This window comes from Mustela erminea, chromosome 4 (genome assembly GCF_009829155.1).
Source record: "Mustela erminea isolate mMusErm1 chromosome 4, mMusErm1.Pri, whole genome shotgun sequence".
Taxonomy (NCBI): Eukaryota; Metazoa; Chordata; class Mammalia; order Carnivora; family Mustelidae; genus Mustela; species Mustela erminea.
The window spans coordinates 93030546-93055173 of record NC_045617.1 but is presented as its reverse complement, the minus strand read 5'-3'; the positions used below and the strand labels follow the sequence as shown (position 1 = coordinate 93055173).

The window sequence follows — 24628 nt, the reverse complement described above, 5'->3', positions numbered from 1 at the left end:
TAGATATGCAGGGAATGAACACATGAATTACATGTGGAGTGGGGAGAGGCAGAAGTCAGCAATGATGTCAATGTTTCAAGTGTGGGTGCCTAGGAACTTTGCCTAGTTTACTTTGAACTTCTACGAATGCCCAACATGTGGATTTGTGTGTATATATGCCCGTGTACATCCATGCATATGTATGTGTGTGTATACGTGTGTGTATGTGTGTGTGAGTGCATGTGAGTGTATGTATGTATGCATTTCTTATACAAGAGATCAAAGTACTTAACCATGCCCATGCAGTGAACACAAATTTTAGAATGTGAAAAACCGTTCTATTCTAACCGCCTGTGAGACAGTGATTAATATATATTGTGCTGTTTTATACAGGACTCTATCGACAGGGATAAAATAGCAGTTATTGGACACTCTTTTGGTGGAGCCACGGTTGTTCAGACTCTCAGTGAAGACCAGAGATTCAGGTAAGAGAAGGAAGAGAAAGAAAACTAAGTTACTGGAAGACAGAAAGCCATAACCCATGTGAGAGAGAATATTTATCAAATTCTTTTTTTTAAAAGATTTTATTTATTTATTTGACAGACAGAGATCACAAGTAGGCAGAGAGGAAGGCAGAGAGAGAGGAGGAAGCAGGCTTCCTGCTGAGCAGAGAGCCCGACGCGGGGCTCGATTCCAGGACCCTGGGATCATGACCTGAGCTGAAGGCAGAGGCTTTAACCCACTGAGCCACCTAGGCCACCATTTATCAAATTCTTAATGAGGAAAGGATCCTCCAGGGTTTATAAGTCTGTTCTTTTGCCTCCATAAAGTACTCTGTATGAATGTTCCCAGACAGAAACCATCTACCTCGCTTGCTACTAAAAGCTTTCCCCACTCCTATATATTTTCCCTCATCATTCTTATATATTTGCTTAAGGGCTTAATATTTTCACTTGGAACTCTATCCATATATATATACATATATATGTGCATATATGTATAATATATATGTATATGTATATATAGAATCTATCCATATATATGTCTATATCTATATAAAATCTATGACATAATGGTTGTGACATCGGTATTGTATCTTACAGTATTTCTAGATTTCCCCAATATGCCAGGCATTTTTAAATTGATTTTTTTTTTTCCATCCTTAAGATCGATAGAGGTCTTGGAGTGCCTGGGTGGCTAAGGCAGTTAAACATCTGACTCTTGGTGTCAGCTCAGGTCATGAGCTCAGGATCTTAAGAACCAGCCCAGGTTGGGCTCTGCACTCAGTGTGGCGTCTGCTTGAGATTCTTTCTCTCTTCCTCTCCCTCCTCCTGTGCTCCTCCCTCCACTGGCTCTCTCGCAAATAAATTAAACACACAAACAAATAAATAAAAGATTATTTCACTTAATATTTCACATAACACCCTAGAGGGTATTATGCTAGGTGAAATAAGTCAGATAAAGATAGTTATCTTATGATTTCACTGATAAGGTGGAATTTGAGAAACAAGGCAGAGGATCATGGGGGAAGAGAGGAAAGATAAAACGGCATGAAACCAGAGAGGGAGACAGACCATGGGACTCTTTTTTTTTTTTTTTAAATGAACGTTATTCTTTTATTTGGAATTTAAATGGGAATATTTTTGAATCACATCATTAAGAACAATATTTGATATATTTTTTAGAAAGTGCTTACAAAAATTTTTTTTAATTATTTTTATTAACATATAATGTGTTATTTGCCCCAGAGGTGCAGGTCTGTGAATCATCAGGCTTACACATTTCACAGCACTCTCCATAGCACATACCCTCCCCAATGTCCATCACCCAGTCACCCCATAAGAGACTCTTAATCTCAGGAAACAAACTGAGGGTGGCTGGTGGGGAGGGAGGCGGGGAGGGTTGGGGTGGCTGTGTGGTGGACATTGGAGAGAGCATGTGCTGTGGTGAGTGCTATGAATTGTGTAAGACTGATGATTCACAGACCTGTACCTCTGGGGCAAATAACATATTATATGTTAATAAAAATAATTTAAAAAAAATTTTGTAAGCACTTTCTAAAAATAGACCTGTACCCCTGAAACAAATAATAAATTAGATGGTAATTTAAAAAAAATTAAAAATAAAAATAAATAAAATCTTTTTAAAAAAAAAATGGGTAGAGGTCTTAAATTATAGTGTTTGGGTGAGAGTCAGGACCAGGTCCCAGTCTTATAACTTGAAAAAATATCTTCTTTCGTGAACCATGGCATCACAGACTAGATGAACTCATGAAGAACCAACCATCTAGAAAATGCGTAGGACCCTTTGTGAAACTTCATCTCACAAATTTTTAAAATCAGTTTCTGTAAGGGAATTCTCTTCTTTTGCCCATTTAGCACATAAAGTGGAGTGTCCAAAAGGTCCAGAAACATAGGATAAACTTACTTTTTTTTTAAGATTTTATTTATTTATTTATTTTTTATTATTATTTTTTAAAGATTTTATTTATTTATTTGACAGAGATCACAAGTAGGCAGAAAGGCAGGCAGAGAGAGAGAGAGAGAGAGAGAGAGAGAGAGAGAGAAGCAGGCTCCCTGCGGAGCAGAGAGCCCGATGCTGGGCTCGATCCCAGGACCCTGAGATCATGACCTGAGCCGAAGGCAGGGCTTAACCCACTGAGCCACCCAGGCGCCCCAAGATTTTATTTATTTATTTGACAGAGATCACAAGTAGGCAGAGAGGCAGGCAGAGAGAGAGGAGGAAGCAGGCACCCCGCTGAGCAGAGAGCCCGATGTGGGGCTTGATCCCAGGACCCTGGGATCATGACCTGAGCCAAAGGCAGAGGCCACTGAGCCACCCAGGGCACCCCAGGATAAACGTACTTTTAAAACTCAAGTTACATTTTCAAATGATATACCTTGTATGTTTTCCTTCAACCTCCAGACACTTACCAGGTGAAGTACCTCTACCTATAAAGCAACTGGTCCAATAGTTAATTGTGAAAAAGGCACAGTAAATGGACTGCAAGGTGACCAGAAGGCCTGGAAACATGGGAGCAATAATGCATATATTGTATGTCTTCAGACACCCCATAGTTTTGGAGAAATTCTTACTGAAAAGTTTATTTTGAAAGCAATGTAACAAAAATGATAAAACATTTTAAAGATACTCTTATCTTTTTAAGGTCACAATTCCTAAATGTCTCCTAAAGAAAATGATTATGTAATTCCAAGTCTGCTACCTTATAAAGCTCATCATATTCCCTTCCCACACTGAGGTGTAATACCAGTGCGATAACCCACAGTAAACCAGGATGGTGTATGCCCATTAATCCTAACATCATTAGAAATTCCGTATGTCCATCAGCGTGTCACCAGCCTTCTTTTGTTATTGTCTCCGAACTCCTGCAGATGTGGGATTGCCCTGGATGCTTGGATGGCTCCGCTGGATGATGAAATATTTTCCAGAATTCCTCAGCCCCTCTTTTTTATCAACTCGGAACGGTTCCAATATCCTGCTAATATCGAAAAAATGAAAAAGTGCTACTCACCCGGCAAAGAAAGAAAAATGATTACAATCAGGTGAATATTAATAAGTGATTTATTTCATCATCTGAAATAGAAACTTGAAACTTGGATATACACCAAAAGATACCATTTGGTAGGCATGATAGAGTCGTTAAATGCATTGTTTAGACTTTCCATGAGGGAGAATATGAGATAATTTCAGGGTCTAAGTGCATTTATGCTTATTCTTTTTTAAAATGCAGATGTTTTGAAATGTGTTAATGTAAGTCCTTCCTATACTGATAGTTAAAATTTGCATTGGGATACAAGAGCAGGCTTATGCATTTGGGAGCTGGGGTAGGGAGAAGTATTCCATCAACAGGCTAGACTAGGAACTCTTTGGGGAAAAAAGGGAGAGCATCTGTTGAGATCTGCAGTGTGTACCTGTTTCAAAAGTATATGGATTTGTAAATTCCCCCAAAGCTATGATGGGATGCCTTTGAGCATCAGCGATATGCTGGTATCATGGGTGTGAAAAAGAAACCCCAGGAGAGTTTTGAACTCACAACGTGATGTTACAAGGTAGGGCTCATCCCTCTTCTGAAACCTGGCTTATTTCAAAGAAGACAAGAAGAGGTGGCGGGAAGGAAACACAAACCATGCAGGCAGTAAACGCTATGGGGTCAGAGAATGGAGGCTTTTCCGCCTGAGGTGTTCAGGACAGGCTGCTTGGCAGACAAGGGAGTAGAATTGGTCTGGAAGGATCAAGAGACTTTAGATAGTGAGGAGGATCTAGATAGTTAAAGACCTCAGTTTAGCTTCACGTTAGCTAAGGACTTCAGTATTTGGATGGGCAAGTCTATTTAATTTTAAAACAGAAATAATGCAGAATGCCCAGCCTCCCTCAACGCCACTTCTTTACTAGGCTCTTACTCTACCTTATTTTTTTTTTTCTTCCTTTCTCTGCTAGGAACCTGGAAATATTAGCTCATATTTCATAGTTCATGCTTACTTCCATGTATACTTTGATTCCTGTAGGCTAGCTCCCCAAACCCCCACCAGCATACTGGAACTCGCCCTACCAAGGACATAAAAGACCCCGCAGGCTATTTGCCACTTAGACCCTGCTCTCTGTATCCATTTGAACTTAACCTTGTGGACGTCCCTGTTTCTCCCCCCAGGGGTACTACAACCCTACTCTTCGCCCTTCCTCCCATTGTTTTGACCGCTCCCTTCCTCTCTTCCGCCATGGTCTCCTCCTGAGGCCATTCCACCACTGTTGGTAGCATCAGGGCTTCTGCTGCTGACCCTCTTTCTAGCTTCTTGGTGCTTCTGACATTCATGTTGTGATTGGAAGCAGGGAAGAAGGAGCGGGAGGCAGATGGCTCTGGTTCAAGTATAGATAACTGGGAGTGGTGGTTGGCTTATAAGCAGGAATATAACAAAGAGGAAGGGGAGCACGGTAGGGGAGGGGGTGCTGGAAAGACGTATTCTTATAATCTCTTAGCTTGAGCCAGGGAAATCTGGGTAGAGATGTCTGGCCACACATTGGGAAAATATAAAATTTGCATATTACACATGAAACCTGTGCAGATAAGACCACCAAGTGGGTTAAAATTGATTTGAGAACAGAATCTTGGGAAATGCCTATACGTATGTATGTGAAGAGCCAGTGGAGAACAGAGTGGTTAGGGGAAGAAGGGAAGGTACAAACAAGAAAGAGATGGTCAGGGAAACAAAGAAAAAAACACAAACCTGCAAGAAAGTGTCAAATGTCTGAGAGGCAGTAGAAAACTACTGCACCAAGGAAAAGGCCATTCTACTTGATATTAGGCTGTTGGTGGATTTAAGGAGCAGCATAAATGATACCTAGAAGATACTTCCAGCTTAAATAATAAAAGGAAAAGGGTTTTTTTTTCCTTAAATCTACTTTATCCCAGGCTTATGTGCAGTGTGTTTTGACTAGCATCAAATAGATACGAAGTTAGGTGGTGTTGGTAAGCAAATATAATAGGCTTCTGGCTCTGAGTACACAGTCCCTGCAAAACATAATACGTTGCATCAGCTCAAAAAAAAAAAAGAAAATCATTTCTTCTAAAGCCAAGATGCCGCTGAAGACTGGAATCTTTGTTTACCTAAAAGGGAAGATGAAAATATACTCTAAGATCCCTATACGTGCACCCTGTGACCCACAAATACAACTAAAGAGATCAAATCTACAGGTTTTATTTCCTTGGTTTTTCAGTACATAGCCAGTGAGGCCAGTATCCTTCCTGCACCCTAACTACAGAAATAAGTTTGTCAAACTATGTGATTTATAACTCTCCTTTCTCTTTCAGGGGTTCAGTCCATCAAAATTTTGCTGATTTCACATTTGCAACTGGCAAAATAATTGGACACATATTCACCTTAAAAGGAGATATAGATTCAAATGTAGCACTTGGTCTTAGCAACAAAGCTTCATTAGCATTTTTACAAAAGCACTTAGGTAAGAAACTAAGAGTATTTCATGACGTAAACCAGGTGATGCTTAGGACAAAACTCTCTTAATCCAGCCTTAGTCCTGTTCTAACTGTCTCCAGTTGGTTTGCAATGTAATAGGGCAGTAAATCAGTTTGCAAACAGAAGTGTGAGAAATTTAATTCTGCTGCTTGCATGCTCTTTATCACAGACAGCGAGTCTACCTGTTAAAGGGAATAGTTCTTCTGGGCGCACTTGGTGGACTTCCATGCTGAGGGTCCTGGCTGATCTGCAAGTGCCTAGCTCCATCACTTACACAGAAGCAGCGGCCAGGGCTGTAATCATGTCATTAGTGAGGCTATGCTGCCACCTAGAGGCACTAAGCTGTTACTATGCTAATATAGTCCCATTTCTATTTTACAGGACTGCGGGAAGATTTTGATCAGTGGGATTCTTTGATTGAAGGAAAAGATGCTAATCTTATTCCAGGAACCAACATTAACATAACCAGCCACGATGTCAGTCTACAGAACTCTACAGAAACAGAGCAACAGCATTTAGATTAAAAGCCCTTTTTTAAAAGTCTTGTTTAAAAACGGTCTAAAAGTCTGTGTGTGTATATGATTTTAATGTATTTTCTCAAATAACTCATATTGTAAAATGTAGACTATACCATAAAAGTGATTGAAGCTTGGACTAGGATTTTTTTTTTTCCTTAAAATGTAAAGACAGATGTATATCAGAACCGTGCCAGTCTAAATTTTGGTTTTAGTAAGATGATGCTTTTTTAGTGTCACACTTAATAATGACTTTTACATTACTTTAGTGGACAAGTATATCAAAACGGGCACAGTGCTAATGAAAACGTGTTGCAATGACATAACACTCCTTACAAATACAATACAGGAAAAAATACAATACAGGTTTTCATGCATCTTTTTTTAAATTGTGAGTAGAATTGAGTTTTAGCAATGTGGTATACTAGGTAGAATTTGGAAACACTTCCCTTTGACTTTTGGTCATGGAAAGAAAAAATAGATCAAGCAAATGGTGAAAGCATTGTTTCACCACAGGATTAGGGATACTCAGCAATTTCAATATGGTAACTACATGGGGCCTGGCCAAGGATAAGGATATTGGAGACAAGGCAAAGGCAGCAGATTAAGATGGATGAAAGAGTTTATAATTTGTTGCCTTTACTTGATGGTTTATCTCGGGTGGATTCTACCTACTCAAGGAAGGTGCATAAGACAGGCCAGGGATTCGGATTATAACACATTATTCACGCGAAGGTAACAAAGGAAACATTCAGAGTACTTTTAACTGGCTGATTTTTCCAATTACTTTGATGTTCTTTAATTCTGTACAAAGTTGTGGAAGCAGAATAGCCCAACACCGGCGTATGTTGCTTTAGTGGGCTTTGCAATTTATTGCATTTCTTACAAACTGAAGGTTCGAGACTTGAGCGGAGGAAGTAACAGCAGATGGGGTGGAAACAGAGAACTTGAATTCCAAGTGGGGCCTGAAGAGGGGACTGAGTTGCTGCAATCTCCTGATAAGACGGGAGTGGCTGAGAATGGCTGCTTATGGATGACCAAAGAAAGTGGTTTCTTGAGCTGGAGTCTGCCCCTGGTGGAGATGCTGTGAAGGTTGTTGAGATGACCACAAAGGATTTACAATAGGAGTTAGCCTTCGCAGAGAAAGCAGCAGCAGGGCATGAGAGGACTGACTCCTGGAGTGAATAAAATGCTGTCAACCGGCATGCAAGAGAAACTTCATGCAAGAAGGAATCCATCGAAGGGGCAAACTTCATTGTTGTCTCTTTTTATTTTGTTTTTATTTTTTTAAAGATTCGGACAGAGAGAGGCAGTAAGAGAGGAAACACAAGCAGGGGGAGCAGGAGAGGGAGAAGCAGGCTTCCTGCCGAGCAGGGAGCCCGATGTGGGCTGGATCCCAGGACGCTTAACCAACTGAGCCACCCAGGTGCCCCCACTGTTGTCTTATTTTTTTAAATTGCCACAGCCACTCCAGTCTTCAGCAACCGTCCCCCTGGATCAGTCAGCCGCCATCAACACAGAAGAGAAACCCTCCACCAGCAAAAAGATACGACTCACTGAAAGTTTAGGTGATGGTTAGGATTTTTGTTTAGCAATTAGGTAGGTTTTTTTTTTTTTTTTAAATCAAGGTATGTATATCTCTTTGTTTAGATAATGCTATTGCACGTTTAATAGACTACACTGCAGTGTAAACATAACTTTCATATGTACTGGGAGACCAACAAAAGTCATTGACTCACTTCATTGTAGTGGTTTGGAACTGAACCCATGTATCCCTGAGGTAGGTCCGCACATGGAGGTAAAAAGCTCAAAACTTCCTTATATATCTGGGAGTCAAGGGAAATGGTTTTTGTTTCCTGGGGAATATAAAAGCGTGTGACACTCATGAGTCAAGTATATTTTGCCTTAGTGGTGGTCTGGTTCCTGTGAATTCTCCACACATGTTCAAGCCTGTGGGAACAGGGATACTTGGTTTCACAGAGAGCCTGGTTAACCACTCCATCCCCACCCCTTTTGCTCAGTTAATAAGTGACCATGTATTTTGATGTGATACTTCAGGCTATCTTAAGTGTTTTACAGAGCAAAAACGCTCATTTTGAGAAATCTGACTTTTATCCTATAGCCATTCTGATTTTAAAAATTTTTAGGTGTTAAGTAAACTCCTTAGCGTGAAACTGAAGGCTTTCTATAATCTGGCCCTAAGGTATCTTCTCTGACCTTTTCTGCCACTAACCTGTAGCTGCATCACCTGTAGGTGTGAACCCAACTTGTCTCCTCTTATCCCAGGGACAAGCAGTAGGCTTTCCACCTCAACTATGTTTACTGCAAAACCCTCACCTCTCTACTTACTGAAACTGTACCCACCTTTCAATGTCCTTAGTTCTCACTGCTCCCCCATCAGGCTTTGGGAGTCTGATTATGTTTCAGATGTGCCTCTTTCCCCCACCTGCACAAAGCAAACCCCCTTACTCATTTTGAAAATGGATAACCCTTCCAATTGTCCTGATGTCTCATTAAGTAGCATTTTTTAAAAAATCCTTTATCAATGGGCCATGCAGATGCTAAAGGAGAATATAACCATGGGGAAGACTTAGTGAATTAAAATTTTAAAATATAATAATGACCTAGTGCACACACTGGGTATCTTGCAGAGAAAAGTATACTATTTCCAGTCTTAAAGGCACTTTGAGAAAGGTTTTATCATCCCCATTTGACAGATGAGGAAGATCGAGTCTCAGAGACCTTGTATAACCTGTGCAGGTCACCTATCTCGTTAGCAGCATACAGCCGAGAGTGTCCCACAGCTGGATCTGTACCACCACCTATACGAACCCTGTTTTAACAGAGTGGGCTTTGAAGTTGGTTGGGTCTGGGTTTGATCAGGTTTCTGAGACTCTCCAGCTCTTTGACCTAGATAAGTTACCGTAACTTCTCTAAAAAGCGTTAATTTTCTCACCTGTAAACTATGGATAATATTGATATGCCCCTTGCAGTTGAAAATTAAATGAGACTTGCATTTAAAGCACCAACTGAGGGACTGACCTGTAAGAGCTAATATTGACGATTACTGCTTTCCCCCATTTCTAGATCTGTGATTCCATTACTACAGATAGTCCACAACTACAGATGTTCCAGAATCGTATTTCCTTTTTAATAAAATGAAACCACCACACCTTTCAGGAGAAACTTTATTCAAATCTTGGGTCATATTAGAATACTTCCAAAATCAAACAGAGTATTAGTCAAATGTTTAACGAGACAGACAAGATAAAGCTTCAGAAACAAAACAAAACATTGGGAGGAGTTCCTGCTAACAAACCCATCCCCCAAAGTAACATCAGAGGATATACTTGTCATAAACCTATAATTTTCTATTTTAATTTAAATACTGTATTCAAAAGAAACAAAAATAAGGTTTGGGGTGGTTTTTTGGGGTTTTTTTTGCTTGTTTGTTTGTTTGTTTGTTTGTTTTGGAAATCTGAGTGATGTGTTAGCCAACTGTTTAGCAAAATAAATTCTCCTAACTGATTAAGAATATAACACATTTAAAGGGAGAAGATCCCAGATCCATATACACAGCAACCCCACTGTAAGTACGCTGCCGAGTCACAATGAGATCTATTTGGTTTTCCGCGCATATCAGAGGTTTCAAAAATGGCAGCTTCTTGGGACTACATGCTCTCCATGTGCTCGATGCTCTATTGGCCTGGTGAGACGCCACTGGTGGAATAGCAGCTCCTGACCGGCAGACTAGCCACATCTGTGGATCCACTGTTAAATCTAGATCACCTCCAGACCCCTTTTCTGGAAGAAAAGAAAAAGAGAGAGAGAGAGAAAGAGGGAGAAAAAAAAAAAACCCAAAACCTTCAAGTTGAAAAAGAAAGAAACAAGAAAATTATTTACATAGTGCTCCCACAACAAATTGAATGTCCTCTCAAAATGGTGAGAACTATTCTATGGAGAAATAATCCCATGGAGATTGTCCTTGTTTTTCTTTTTTTCTTTTAGTATTTTGGTTCTCACACTCTACCTATTATCAGACAAAGTTTCTCTAAAATACTATAAAATTGGCATATTTTATATTTTGCTAGAACGATGCTAGCCAAGCTGATAACCAAATAAGCCCTTTGTTCTCTTTCCTTAGTATGTATGTTTCAAATAATACTAGAGCCTCCCAGAGCTGATTTCTCAGTGTACTTCGATGCTAAGAACCAGTGTGCTGCTTATGAACAAGATCATGCAATAACTAGTAACTTCCAACAAACCGAATCTTATGAGCTAAGCTAAAAACCCAGAAAGAAATTCCAAGACATCATTTCACATACAAAGATCACTGAAATGTATGAGCTAATAAACACTGAGAAAATTCTTAAAAGTCCTTTAAAATATAAATTTATCAAATTCACAATGTAATTTTCAAGATGAATTCAATCAACAAAGTTTTCTTATGACATTTCATGAAATCCTCTTCTTGGTTATTTATCCTCAGAAGCATATTTAATATTTTTAACTAAAGAGCTGTGGTTTTTTTTCTACTACTGACATCTAAGGAAATTGATAGACCATTTTTATTTGAGGATTTAGGATAATGGTATCTTTCAGACTTAGCAAGCTGGTGATAAAAGTTAATTTTCTTTTAAAAACACAAGTTACGGGGCGCCTGGGTGGCTCAGTGGGTTAAAGCCTCTGCCTTCGGCTCAGGTCATGATCCCAGGGTCCTGGGATTGAGCCCCGCATCGGGCCCTCTGCTCAGTGGGGAGCCTGCTTCCCCTCCCCTCTCTTTGCCTGCCTCTTCACCTACTTGTGATCTCTGTCAAATAAATAAATAAAATCTTTAAAAATAATAATAAAAATAAAAACACAAGTGACCTCCAATTGTAGTATCATCCAATGACACAAAGTAAAAGATCTTTTCCTCCTGTTTGGAATATAGCCCCACAAAAAGAACCTTTGGAGTACTATCGACTTTTTGTTACAGACACAAATGATTAAAATCAGAAAGGGGACCATAGATAAACCAGAAAAATGTAAACAATGAAAAACATACCCTTTTAAAAGTATAACAATCTGATTTTACAGTGAAGAATCATCCAAGTACATGTTTTATCTTTCCAGTAATCACTTCTCTGGAACATCCCACACTGGGAAAAGTATCACTTTCCAATTTTTAGCTCCCAAACTCACAACTCTGGTGTCTTTTTCAAAGATTTGAAATAATTTGATAATTTGAACAAATTATCCATGGTGAGTGAGCCACAGACCCTTTATTAAAGAATTAATGAAAAGGGACATTTCTCCCGTATTCCTTTCAACAAATAATAGCACCGTATGTGTACGTGAGGCCTATACAGAAATCAATTCATGAGACATTCTTACAGTGAAATGACATCACTCAGATGAGAAAAATTTCTAAAAAAAAATGTAATCAGAAAGACTCCCAGATCACAGTGCCTTGACATATCACCAGAAAAGTCATACATAATTTAATACCTCACAATATCCACTTTTTAAGGGAACACAGCTCATTTGTAGATACATATGTAAGTTTCTTCAAATTTGAGGAAAGATTCAATTCAATCTCATTAATAACCATGTAAGGCCAGAGTTATACCTATATATCTATACTATTTTATGAACGCTTTAAGTTGTCTTACATGGTTACCTTCTATTTGGCAGGTATAGGGTAGTTTACCCAAACAGAATCTTATATGTATCTATCTGTGGCTGTGGATGCTTGAAAATTAATGAATGGTAAAGATCAGAATGTAAAAGAAAGTTTTAGGAACTGCTAATGTAACATAAACGAAACAAGTTGTCATTTCCGACAAGTAAACAAAAACGAGATGTCCAGTGATTTTTCAAAGTGGAACATTTCAAATGACCTTGATGTGCACCACTAGGAGAAATGGTTTAACAAGTGACTGACCATTCATGTCATATCATATTATGCAGCTATGGCCTTCTGGTTGCAGCCAAGGTAGAATGAACCAACTACAGCCTCTCTCTCACTCTGATTATAGCTAAAAATTCTGGAAAGAGGGGGCCTGGGTAACTCAGTCAGTTAAGTGTCTGCCTTCGGCTCAGGTCATGATCTCTATCAAGCCCCTGTGTTGGGCTCCCTGCTCAGCAGGGAGTCTACTTCTCTTTCTCCTTTTATTTCTCCCCCCAACTCATGCTTGCTCTCTGTAAAATAAATAAATAAAATCTTAAAAAAAAAAAAAATAGTAGGAATGCCTGGGTGGCTCAGTCAGTTAAGCGTCTGCCTTTCGCTCAGGTCACGATCCTAGGGTCCTGAGATTGAGTCCCACATTGGGAATCCCTGCTCATCAGGGAGACTGCTTCTCCCTCTGCTTGTGTTCTTCCTCGCCCCCAACAAATGAATAAATAAAATCTTTAAAAAAAAAAATTTTTTTTTAAGTAAACTGACACTGGAACCAACAAACTCAGGAGAGACAGAACTTGTGGTATGAACCTCAGTTGATCACATGCTAAAAAAAAAATTCAATATTTTCTAGAAGATTTTAACAGGATCCAAAGTTTTACAACATAATATTCAAGACACTCTGGGCATAATCCAAAATTACTCAACATACAAAGAACCAGGAAAAGTTCATCATTTTTCAAGCCAATCATTAAATGGTAAGTCCTGAGATGATCAGGTACTGGAACTATTAGATGCCAATTTTAAATGAAGCACTTCAGTAAACTCCAAACAGAATAAACTCAAATGCCCAGATATTATAATGGCATGGAAACTACCCACCATATCATTTTAAATGAAGAATATACAGTATAAAACTATATGCAGAATGAAATCAACTATGCTCAAAATACACAGATGATATATTTACATTCCATATAAACAGAAAAAAAAATCATGAAAGAAAACAAAATCAATCAACCTCTTTGTCTTGAATGGATCTATATCATAATTTTTAAAATCCCTCCAAAACCCCAAAGAGTAGAACAGTAATAACTAGTTTGCCCAAAGGGTTACCTGGCATAAAGTTCAGAATCATTGATTTTGTTACTGCTGTTTTTCATTGTTGTTATCCCCATATTAGTATTTTTTTCCTCCATTATTCCCAAACACAAGGGCTTTGGAAATAGCTTAAGTCACCTTTGAAAATGAAGGACAATGTTCTCATGAATTAATAGTTATATAATTCCATACCTCAAATGGACCCTTATCCAATTTGGGTATGCCATTCCAGACATTCTCAGGGTTCACTATCTCCTCTGTACCAGTTGAAATGTTCATAACCTGCAAGAGAAAGAGAAATTAATAAAAACTGGGAGTTTCCAAAAACTGTGATCTATGGACCATAGCAATCCTTCTTCAAATGAAATACCTCAAAAGGCAACGAAAATAATTTTATTAAACTTCAATATTACGTTTCAATTCAACAGAACTTCCATTCAATTAACATATTGTGTATCTATGCCTAGAGATCAAAGATGGTTAAAAATGAGATCTCACAAAGTTCAAAATTTTGTGGAGAAACAGACCTACAAGCAGAGCATTACAATACAATATAGGAAGTACAGACTTCGGCAGTAGGAAGAATAGGGATATAATACAGATATCAAGCCAAGGTATTTGGAGGGGGGTGAAAAGATGGAGAGATTTATTTATTTATTTTTAATATTTTATTTATTTATTTTGTTTGAGGAGCGCAAGAGATGGAATGAACAGGAAGGAGGGGCAGAGGGAGAAGTAGACTCCCCTCTAAGTAGGGAGCCCAATGCAGGACTGGATCCCAGAACCCTGGAATCCTGACCTGAGCCCAAGGCAGATGCTTACCTGCCTTGGGTGTCCCAAGATGGAGAGATTTAGAAAATAATGCTAGTGAATGCTTCACAGAAGAGGCATCGCAAAATGAAACTCTTTCAAAAATAAGTGAAAATTAACCAGTTTGGAAGAAGGATAGAATACAAGTGAATAGAACTGGCTTATTAAATAGAGCAAAGAAGCCAAGTGGAATAGTATACATAAGAGAAATCAAGCAATTTGATGTCCATCTAATATAAGGTAATAAAACACAAACATAAGACTGGAGGGGCACCTGGGTGGCTCAGTGGGTTAAAATCATGCCTTCAGCTCAGGTCATAATCTCAGGGTCCTGAGATCCAGCCGCATCGGGCTCTCTGTTCCACAGGGAGCCTGCTTCCTCCTCTCTCTCTGCCTGCCTCTCTGCATACTTGTGATTTCTGTCTGACAAATAAATAACTAAACATAAAATCTTAAAAAAACACATAAGACTAGAGATGACTATGGACACTCAACCCTAGAGGATTCCAGTTTTTCATAAGACCCTTGTTAATGAGCTTGACTTTTCTACCCTAGACCAGTGGTTCTCAAATTTTAATGACATAAGAATGTACATTCCTGGTCCTACCCCCAGAAATCCTGAATAAGCCAGCCAAGGCAAGGTCTAGGGATCTCCAATCGAAGAAACACAGTGATTTTGATACTGGTGGTCTTCAGATCACAGGAGGAGCACTAGGACCTGGAAAGCCCCAGCAGCTGTTACACACAGGAATGCCCTACTCAGACTTCTCAGACTTGCATGTGACAGACTTCACACTGGCACTATAGAGAATCAGCTGAAGGAAGACTAGAAATAAACCAGATTGAGGGATAATAGAGTAATCTACTTGTAAAACAAGGGACTTGTTTTGCCAAGGCAGTGGCATTCGGCATCAAAAAGTTTAAAACTAAGCAACAAGAAGTGGAAAGTGTAGAATTTGGTGACTGATAAGACTTCAGAAGTAAGGGAGGAGAAAGAGCCTAAGACGGTTTCTTTCTAGAATGCTTCTATCTGAACTTTGAAATGACTTTTGCAGGGAAACAAATTATCAGGGGGAATGATCCAGTAAATGTCTATTCAATTGCATTTTCTAGTCTGGTAAATTTCAGTAACATTTCCTTAACAGTCACCTAGTACATTTGGAGATAAAGTACCTCCACTTCACTTACCCTTGTGCCTTCTTCGGTGATTTCCAGAATCTCACATTTAGACCATGTGTTTCTTAGACTTGACCACACAACACATGCGGATCCAACAGCAAATCCTTTCAGAGTGTAGGTTTTCTCCGGTTGAGCTGCCAAATTGAATATAGCCTCAATGCATACCTCTTAATCCCTTCACGTGGATACACTATTAGAGCATTTTCTTAATCTGCACTTACTATATAACCAGCATCATGTATGGTCTGAGTCTGTCTCTCTTCCTGGATTTCACTTTAAATTCTTTCAGTATCCCTTCCCAATAGAATTCCTTACCACTCTCTTCAAAAACCACCCCCGCGATGTGATGTGGTTTTTTTAAGGATGTAAATCAGATTCCTGACTTTGAAACTCTCTCTCTCAAAAGTTGGATATTGTGGCTACATGTGGTGTGGTAAGCAGTTACAACCGCCACTTCTTTAGCAAAGCAGCATATTACAAGTCAGCAGACATTATCATAAAGCTATCACCTCTTGTTATTAAAATGTGGCGATGAGGACTAAAAATCTACAATGATACTTAAATAAATCACAGTATATCCATGGAGTGGCATACCACAGAATTAAAATATTTTGAAAGCATATTTAAGGGATTAAAATGCAGGATTCGACACTATGATAATGTGATTTGGGTTTAGTTTTTAAAACCGTACGTAAACGGACACACACAGACACGGTAAAAGAGGACAGCAAGCAAGTGCTTTGCAGCTTTATCAATGGTGGGATTATGGTAATTTCCATTCTCTCCAGACCACTGTTTTCTCTCTTTTATACGATGGTTCAAATTTAACAATATAAAAATCTACTTATGCAAAGTCTGACACTGATCATCTAAAAAACCCTGAAAGTTAGCCATTTCATGTAACTTTTAAATCTTATTAAGGAGCCAGGAAAATATCAGTAAATGTAATTCATGAAAAAGTTAATGAAAAAAAAAATTCTCCAATATTTACTCATGGCTGTTCTCTTGTCCGATTAGTATAAACTCCCTAAATCTAGTGTTTGTTTAGGGGTTTCTAAATCAACAGCAAGCTATATGCATAAAGCAAAACAGTTAAATTTGAAAACTGCAAACTTGATCCCTATCAATTCATGCCCACAGTAGTGCTTAGCAAAGGAACCCTGTTTTTTTAAGACCTACAAAAAAACATAAACTCTTGATTTTGGAGCGTACTTGTTTACACTTTAAACATAATTGCTTTTTGGAGACACCGATTTTAGGCCATCTACTTGTAAACACAGTATTAACAATTCAGCATTTCATCCGGTGGGCTCCTACATGGATTTCACAACTTCATCCCCCCCATTTAAGATGCCCTTCATGAAATCCAGATCTGATGTTCTTTTCAGGTTCTAACCTTCCCTCCGTCCCCAAATTAATTAAAAAAAAAAAAACAAATAAGACCCCCAAAATTATCATTATCTTTAAGATAAATAAGTACTTTTGAAAGACACCAAGTTAAATAAAGAGAAATCTCCTACCTGAGACATGGTCTTGTAAAGCATTATGGTGCTTCCTTCCCGCTCTGGATTCTTCTTCAGAGAACAAAGTCAATGATGAAATGGCATCCCTGTTGTGATACTCTGTAAACTCTTCTTTATATATATTGGTTTCAATCTGCGTGTTGGGATGGCAATCCTTTGCATGTAGGTGCAGCGGTGACCCATGCTGGTCCTGGAAACACTCCACGCAACGTGGCTCTCTTGTGTCTTCTGCACACATGGGTTCCTGGGCCATCTGACCAACTCTTAGCGACAAAGTGTTTATTTTGTCATCCAGACACAGCTGGGCTGTGGGTAATTCAAGTTCTGGCTGCTTCTCAGAGTCACAGCTGAGGGAAAGCTGCATTGTAAATGGCTGCAGGATGGGTTCTGGGTCACAGCCCTGGGACAACGGCACTATTGGAGGCACCAGGCCTAACTCTTCTTTGTCTTCGTCCCCGACAAGAGAATGCTGTAACTCAATGGATTCCAGTTCCAGGAACTCTTTGGATTCATCATCAGGGGAAAGGGTCACCTCAAGGGAGTTCATTTCTAACATCTCCTTTGTTTGGCTCTCCTGGGGTAGTAACGTGTTAAATCCTGCCATGAGGTATTTATCATCAAACTTAGCCTTGTCAACCAGATGGCATTGTATTTTACCTTCCAGTACCTCGGGGCCAATTTTATCTTTGCCTGAGTTTTCAAAAGGTTCAAAAATGTTATCGGTGTCAGGGTCATACAATTTCCTTGGCTTGGTTTCAAGAATGTTCAAGCCTTTTTCAACTTTTTCAGAGAGCTCATCTGTGGATGGTTCCACATATGGGGTTTTCTCTTGTCCAGCTTTACTACTTGCTTTCTTAAGTCTAACCTCAGGACTGAGGGACCCAAGGGCTCCCTTTGTTGGGTCTTTTTTTTCATAGGGCAGATCACTGCTACTAATACCAACCTTAGAATATTTCTTCATTTTCTCATTAATACTCTCACCTTTGCTTTTCAAGTCAACAACTGCCAAAGGGATATTACAAACATCCCTTTTGATTTCTAATATTGTTATCTCCAACACATCTTCTGTTACTATTTCGTAAAAGTAGTCATTTCCTTCTTGAGGGCACACACCTTCTGAAATGTTAAATCCTGAAAGGCAACATGGAAAGGCTTGCATGGGGACCACCAAAAGTTCAGAAGGAATGTTCCAAAGTGCTTTAGGGTCCACACAGTCTTCAACGTTTCCAAAGTCTACAAGTCTGACGGATACAAGATAATCCTCACAAATATTGGTGATAAGTGCCCGATAATAATGCCCATCTTCTCTGTATCTCACTATGCAAGGATCTCCAATATGAGGGCATGGGACACAACTTCGCCAATCTGTTACCTGTTCTCCAACTGTTTGTACTTCTACTTCTAAATACTGAAGTTTCTCAGTATCAGCAAACTGACACCAAAAATACTCAGGTCCATCTATCACGGTGGCATAAGCTCTTATCATCCTCATCGTTGGATTATACCAGTTGAGAAACAGTGAAGTGTCAGTGTCGGTTTTGCTGACAGACTTTGAACAGGCACTTTTAATTATTTGATCAGAAAGTCTTACTTGAGATTTTTCATTGAAAGCATATCTGCTAATCATATCTTCTGCTATGATCCCATGTTCATCCGCAAGAATAACTTCCCATCTGTCTTGAAATTTAACGAATTCACATCTTATTTGGGCCTCATCCGTCCTTTGGGAAAAGTAATGCATCATTTCCTTACATTTTAAAATCTCAGGGACCCAAAGCCCCCTCAAGGAGCAATGAATGCCCAATCCTGGTAACAGTGCATTCATAAGGTCAAGCTTTCTTACCTTGTTAGTATGAACCACAGAAACATTGCCATAATCTATAAATTGTACAGAGAGAAGGTCATTGGGTTGTTGTTCCTTGACCACAGCGCGATACCATAAATTGTCTTCTGGAAAGATGGCACAGATTACATCTCCTCTCTGCAAAGGTGGACCTGAGTAGTATTGGGGCTTTGTTCTAGCATCATTTAATCTCTCTGAAAGATGAGTGATTTCAGCTTCGTCTTCTGTTAGTTGAACATAAAAGTCTAAAAAGTCATTTATATGAGAAACATACACAGCTGTTTTAAAGCCAGGCATTATAATCTTCTGGGGGAAGTCACTAAATTTTAGAGGCAAATCTTTGTTATAGGACTCTCCTATTTTTCTCTCTGAAGGAGTAGCTTCTAGTTTTTTCGCTTTCAAAGGTGGCTCAGCAAAACCATCTTCTTTCTTTTCTGGTGTTACTGGACACACTTGATTACCTTGATTTCCTACGGAGTCCTGATACTGAGTGACTAAGTTTGCCTTTGTTGAACTTCGTAAAAGCTTGGTGTCCTTACATGCTGAACTGATCTTAGATTTGTAGGATTCTCCCAAGATCTCCATACTACAGAATTTGTTCTCTGTGGATTTACTTACATACTGTATAGGTGACAATTTCATATTTTCCTTCTTTATTTCAAGAGTTTCAGTTGTAGCGAGGAGTGCTACACTTTTGTTTCTGGTCCTACCTTTGTAGCCAAGTATCCCTAACTTCTCATTAATATTAGCATTAATTTGAATACTGTCATCATAAAGTTCTATAATCAGTCTTCCATCTGGATCTTTTGCTACAACCAAAGCCTTCAATGACTTATCTAAAATAGTATCCCGAAACCATGCTGTAATTTCTTCTGGTATATGATCAGGAATGTCAGATAATGAACATTTCACAGCTTGCATGGGCAAAAGTAAGACATCATATGCATCAGTTGGTATTGGAAGAAGATCATCCTTTGTTACCACACAAATGTTTCCAAAATCCACAAAAAAGACTTTATTTGGTTCTTTTTCTATTATTATCCCTCGATACCAATTTCCATCAGTATACTTGGCAAGACACAAGGTTCCAGGGATCAAGGGAGTTGTCTGCAAATTCAACAAAACTTTACTTAATTGTGTAATATTACAGGACAACTGTTCTAAAATACTCGCATTTCTTCCCAGTTGGCAATAAAATGTCCAAGGGTCATCAACATGTGTTATATACACAGATTCTTCACTTCCAATTTTCATATCATGTGTCGAATAGTAGTAAGAATGTAGCTGAACAGAGGGCTCCAAAGGCTTCTGAAGTTTAACTGGTCTTGCAAGTCTCTTTTCTACCAAAAAATGGCAGGCACTCTGAAAAGGTGTGAGCAAATCCACAACATTAAACAGTTCTTCATCTTGTACTGAAGCCAAAGCAAATATTGTGCATTTCAATTCGAGATTCTCTTCCCAGGCATTGTCTACAAATTCACTAAAAGCCTGTATTGCCTTTTCATCCCAAGCAAAAGGATTCTGACCAGTCGGTTGAATTAAATTGTAAAGACTGCACCGAAAAGCCTGGGCTTTAACCTTAAGAAACTCTTCACTGATTGAGTAAATATTCTTCACAGATACCATTTCTTTGTCTCCGTAATCTACGAACATGACTTTGACATGCTCTGCCGATTGTACTTCACGAATCACAGCTCTGGACCATTTTCCATTTACTGTTCGTTTTGCCAGACAAGCAGGGTTGGTACCCCCGTAGGAAGTAGCTGTCGTCTTGCAATAGTCCTGGATATTACACATCAAAGTTTTAAATCCTTGGGTGTTCCTTGTCAGTTGGCACCAGAAGTAGCCAGGGCTTTCAACATAAGACACCTTGACTTCTACCGTGCTTCCAACTTTCAGCTCTCCTTTACAAGAAGAGCCTGGCTTAATTTCCAAGAAATTCCTTATAAGAGGAGAATAAACAGATACTCTATTCTCTTTTTCTGGCACAACTAGTCCAACTGGAATATCTGTAATGACTGTTGTTTCAGTCAAAATTTCTGAAACAGATGCAGTCTGATTGTCCCTCTTGGCTTTCTGTTCTACTTCTGCCTTTTTGGCAGGAGATATTTTGTTATTCTCACTGGTAAAGTGGCTTGAAATATGCCCTGGAGAGTAGGCATTTCCAGGAATCTTTTCCTTGGTTTCAAATTCCTGATACTTGGCAAAACCAGCTTGAGCAATTACCTTACTAATGTTTTCTTCCCCTGTTCTTGATTCATCAAGAATCTCAATAACATATTGATTATCCAGCTTATCAAGGACATGGATAACTAATTCTTTGTGGAGCACAGTCTTCTTAAAAAAGGAAATGGCCTCCTGGCTCCAACTTTCCCCTAAGGGCCAAATATCTGCTAGTGTACACCTCAGAGCCAGTATGGGCAGCCGCCGAAACTGGGGAAGCAACATCCTCACGTCATACCAATCCACATTTTCCGAACTGCCACGGTCAACTAGAAACACATCCACACTCTTGTCATCTAATCGGGTGACCATGGCCCGGTAATAGCCGTTTTCTTTCCATTTGACACAGCAAAGGTCATCGGGTTCGGGTTTCAGAACTACGCCGTCCAGCTTACTGGCGGAGGAATAGAAACTGCACATTCTTCTCATCAGCTTGCTGAAAGTGCCTTTGTGTTTCCTCAGCCGAATCCAAAATTGGGAAGGAGTTGTAACAAACTCCACCTGGGCGTCGTAGAAGGCGTTGATCTTTAACCTGATTGATCTTAAGGCTGGGAGTGAAATCTCCTCATCTACTTCTTCAGCAGGAGACTGAGACTGAAAAGCTATTTCTCGCTCTTCCTCCTCCTCCTCCATTCCCTGGCTGTGAAGGAACCGGTCCGCCAAGCAACAGGACTGGACTCCGAACACACAATTCAGATTGATCCCATCTTCTCCATACAGGGTGACATAATAAACGTGCTCAAAGGAACAGTAAAATTCAATCTTTGCATTCACTGCCTGGCCCAGTATCAAGGCCTTCAGGTCACCAACCTGGGACCGAGACCAGCCTTGCCCACCGTCCCAGAGTCCATACAAAGCGCAAGGGTAGGTCACCACGGGCATTCGGAAATACTCAGGCAGCAAGTAGCGGAGGCTGCTGCAGCTCACTAACTCCTTCCTTCCATAGTCCACGTGGAGCACCTGGGCACAGCGCTGGGGCCGAAAAGTCTCAAGCAAGAGGGCTCTGTACCAATGTCCGTCCAACCCACAGGATGCGCACGGAGAGCCAGGCTTGTCTGGGCTCTCCTCCTTCTCTTCCCAGGTGGCACTGGTAGAGTTCTCATCCCCGGCCCCTGTGGAACCCCGGTAGATCTGGGCCATGCTCTCGGACAGGCGGTGGATCTCCTGCGAGAGGCTCCGGAGCTGGCAGTGGATGCGGTGGGGGTGACACACCTGGGTCACCACGACGGGCTCTGTCACGCCCAGCTGCAGTCGCGGGTAGAAGTAATCCAGGCCAGGCTGCTCCTGCTTCGGAGGGACCCGCGGGAGGACCGGGGCCGCGGAGCCCAGGCCGGCAGTGGCCGCCGTTAGATAGCGCTTGAGCAGCGAGCGGAAGAGGCTGTCGGGCACCTGCCGCGCTAGCCCGAGCTCCTGCATCTGCTGGAACAGCCCGGGAACCTCCAGAAGGACCAGGCGATGGAGCAGCAGCACGTCCAGCACCCGCCCGTGCACCTGCTTGCCTTGCAGGCTGCTGAGGAAGTCCACGGCACTGGACGGCCAGTGCTGGGGCTCGCCACCGCCCCCGCCACCGCCGCCGCCCGCCGGCACCAGGCCGGCCAGCACGCAGCCCAGCACCTCCGACGGCAGGTGGAAGAACTCGCTGCGCCCCGGCGCCAGGGAGCCCGCGCCCGCCGTGATGGTGCGGCCCTCGTCGAGCAAGAAGACGCGGCTCTCCTGCGCCTGCTGGCTGACCACGCGGCAGCGGTGCCACAGGAGCCCCACCTGCACCAGGCACAGCTCGCCGGGTGAGGCCGAGGCGCCGCCCAGCGCCCACGGGCCGCGCGTGGCCGCAGCTTCCTGAATCTCCCGGCTCAGCCGCAGGTACTCCTCCCGCCGCTGGCCCACCAGCCCCCAAAGCTGCACGGGGATCACCTCAGGGTGCACGTCCACGAACGACACCCGCAGGACCAGCGACGCCCCCGGCGTGGGCAGCCCCGGCGTGGAGCACATCTCGGCGGCGCCGCGCGGCCGTCGACCCCCGAGAGGTCAGGGCGGCGCGTCAGGCCCGCCGGCGCCCCCGCGCCCGCACCCTCGGCTGGACGGCCCCGCAGACCCGGGCTCCGGGCACAGAGCGACCGGGGAAGACGCCCGGCGAGTCGCCCCCTCGGCGACCTGCCCGACGCCGCGGCCCCCGGACTCGCGCCGACTGGTAGGACCGGCGGCGGGACCAACCGCCCAGCGTCGCGCCGCTTCCGGATTCCGGGCGCGGGAGGGGGTCGGCCGGCCGGCGGGGCGCCGGGAGCTGGACCCCCGGGGCGGGCGGAGGCGAGCCCGGGCGGGAGGGGCTTCGAGGGTAGTTCCGCGGGCCACGCGGGGCAGCATCGGGACCCAGCCTGCTGCTCAGGACGCCTTCCGCGGCGGAGGGAAGGCCTGGCCAAGGGCGGGGCGCCGGCAGGGGCCCCTGAGCCGCTCGCGGTGCGGGCCGCAGGCCTAGGACTGAGCCAGGCCTGGTGCCTCGCGCCGTGCCGGGCTGGGGAGGAACCGGGGGAAACCTGGAGGCGCCCATGGCACGCGCCTGGGCGTTAGGGCCGGAACCCTGAAGGGGCCCCGCGCCCCCTTCCGGGCTGAGGCGGAGCGGCGCAAATGGTGGCTTGTGCACATTCCGTGTTCTGAGCCCCGCAAGCTGCTCACCCTCGTCCATGAACCGCTTCCCGCGCTTGAACTGATAGAGCTGTTGCGAGCGTTACAATCAAGTATGGGTGTACCTGGAGACTGTTCGATCTTCCTTTTCCACAGTTACTGGTCTGAGTTGCCCTGCTTTTTTGTTTGCCTAGTTCTGGCTTCCCAACTTGGTAGGCATTTGTTCTTTTCCTCACAGAGCCGGCGCATAACCGGACTTACAAAAGGACGTCTAGAGGAACGGGAAGAAACAGGACTTGGTACTCTCAGGCTCTATCCGCCATGGCAGAGGATCTGTTGGCTGCACTCTTATTCTTTTCCCGCACCTAAATCTTAACCAGGGTAATCCTCCAGGGGGAGGGAGGGGAAGGGGAACCTGCAGGCAAACTGTGAGGAGCTCCCAGAGATCTGTCTAGGGTAGATTTCTGTTCATTTGCAAAGTCCGACACATTTGTGGGAGTGTTTCGTGTCACTCCTTCACATTCTGAAATATCAAATACAATGTAGATAAAATCAAGAAAGTGTTTAATATAATCCTGGTTTACCAGTGTAAATCGCAGCATTTTCTATCTTTTCAGGGTAGATGTAACCTCACGGCCAAAGCCTCCTGTGCTTACTTTTATCTTGTTAAAGGATGAATGGATTGATTGATTGATTGTTGATTGATTACAAGCTCTATATATCATGGGGCTTGAACTCAGGACTTTAAGATCAAGAGTCACATGCTCTGGGCGCCTGGGTGCTCAGTTGTTAGGCATCTGCCTTTGGCTCAGGTCATGATCCCAGTCTCCTGGGATCGAGCCCCGCATGGGACTCCCTGCCCAGTGGGAAGGCTGCTTTTCCCTCTCCCACTCCCCTGTTTGTGTTCTCTCTCAGTCAAATAAATAAATAAATCTTAAAAAAATAAAAAGGCACATGCTCTACCA

General features: G+C 42.1%; 2 protein-coding genes across 7 annotated transcripts in view; one reads left to right on the top strand and one right to left on the bottom strand.

The window, feature by feature from the left end:
- Positions 1-6845, top strand: part of PLA2G7 (phospholipase A2 group VII) — a 38903-nt gene extending 32058 nt beyond the window's left edge. For all 5 annotated transcript variants that reach the window (XM_032340178.1, XM_032340180.1, XM_032340182.1 and 2 more), the window contains 4 exons: positions 373-464; positions 3372-3542; positions 5807-5955; positions 6351-6845. In XM_032340178.1, the coding sequence (XP_032196069.1) occupies positions 373-464; positions 3372-3542; positions 5807-5955; positions 6351-6493 (555 nt within the window). In that variant the 3' untranslated portion in view covers positions 6494-6845. The remainder of the gene's footprint in view (positions 1-372; positions 465-3371; positions 3543-5806; positions 5956-6350) is intronic.
- A 2809-nt stretch (positions 6846-9654) lies between these two features.
- Positions 9655-23259, bottom strand: TDRD6 (tudor domain containing 6). Of its 2 annotated transcripts, none has more exons than XM_032340175.1 (4): positions 16976-23259; positions 15465-15589; positions 13659-13748; positions 9655-10348 (listed from the first exon to the last, which is right to left on the bottom strand). In XM_032340175.1, the coding sequence occupies exons 1-4, from the start codon at positions 23031-23033 to the stop codon at positions 10265-10267; spliced, it is 6357 nt and encodes a 2118-aa protein (XP_032196066.1). In that variant the 5' UTR covers positions 23034-23259; the 3' UTR covers positions 9655-10264. The 2 variants fall into 2 exon arrangements, with proteins under 2 accessions (XP_032196066.1, XP_032196068.1); XM_032340177.1 differs by having other exon boundaries at positions 9655-10288.
- Between the last annotated feature and the right edge of the window lie 1369 nt (positions 23260-24628).

Bases quoted from the DNA above. Each gene is read 5' to 3' on its own strand.
- TDRD6 (XM_032340175.1), bottom strand. From the start codon at position 23,033: ATGTGCTCCACGCCGGGGCTGCCCACGCCGGGGGCGTCGCTGGTCCTG. The intron at 13,749-15,464 runs GTAAGTGAAGTG...TTTCTCTTGCAG, and splicing joins TCACCGAAGAAGGCACAAGG to GTTATGAACATTTCAACTGG. The intron at 10,349-13,658 runs GTATGGAATTAT...TTCAACTTGAAG, and splicing joins TGGATAAGGGTCCATTTGAG to GTTTTGGGTTTTTTTTTTTT.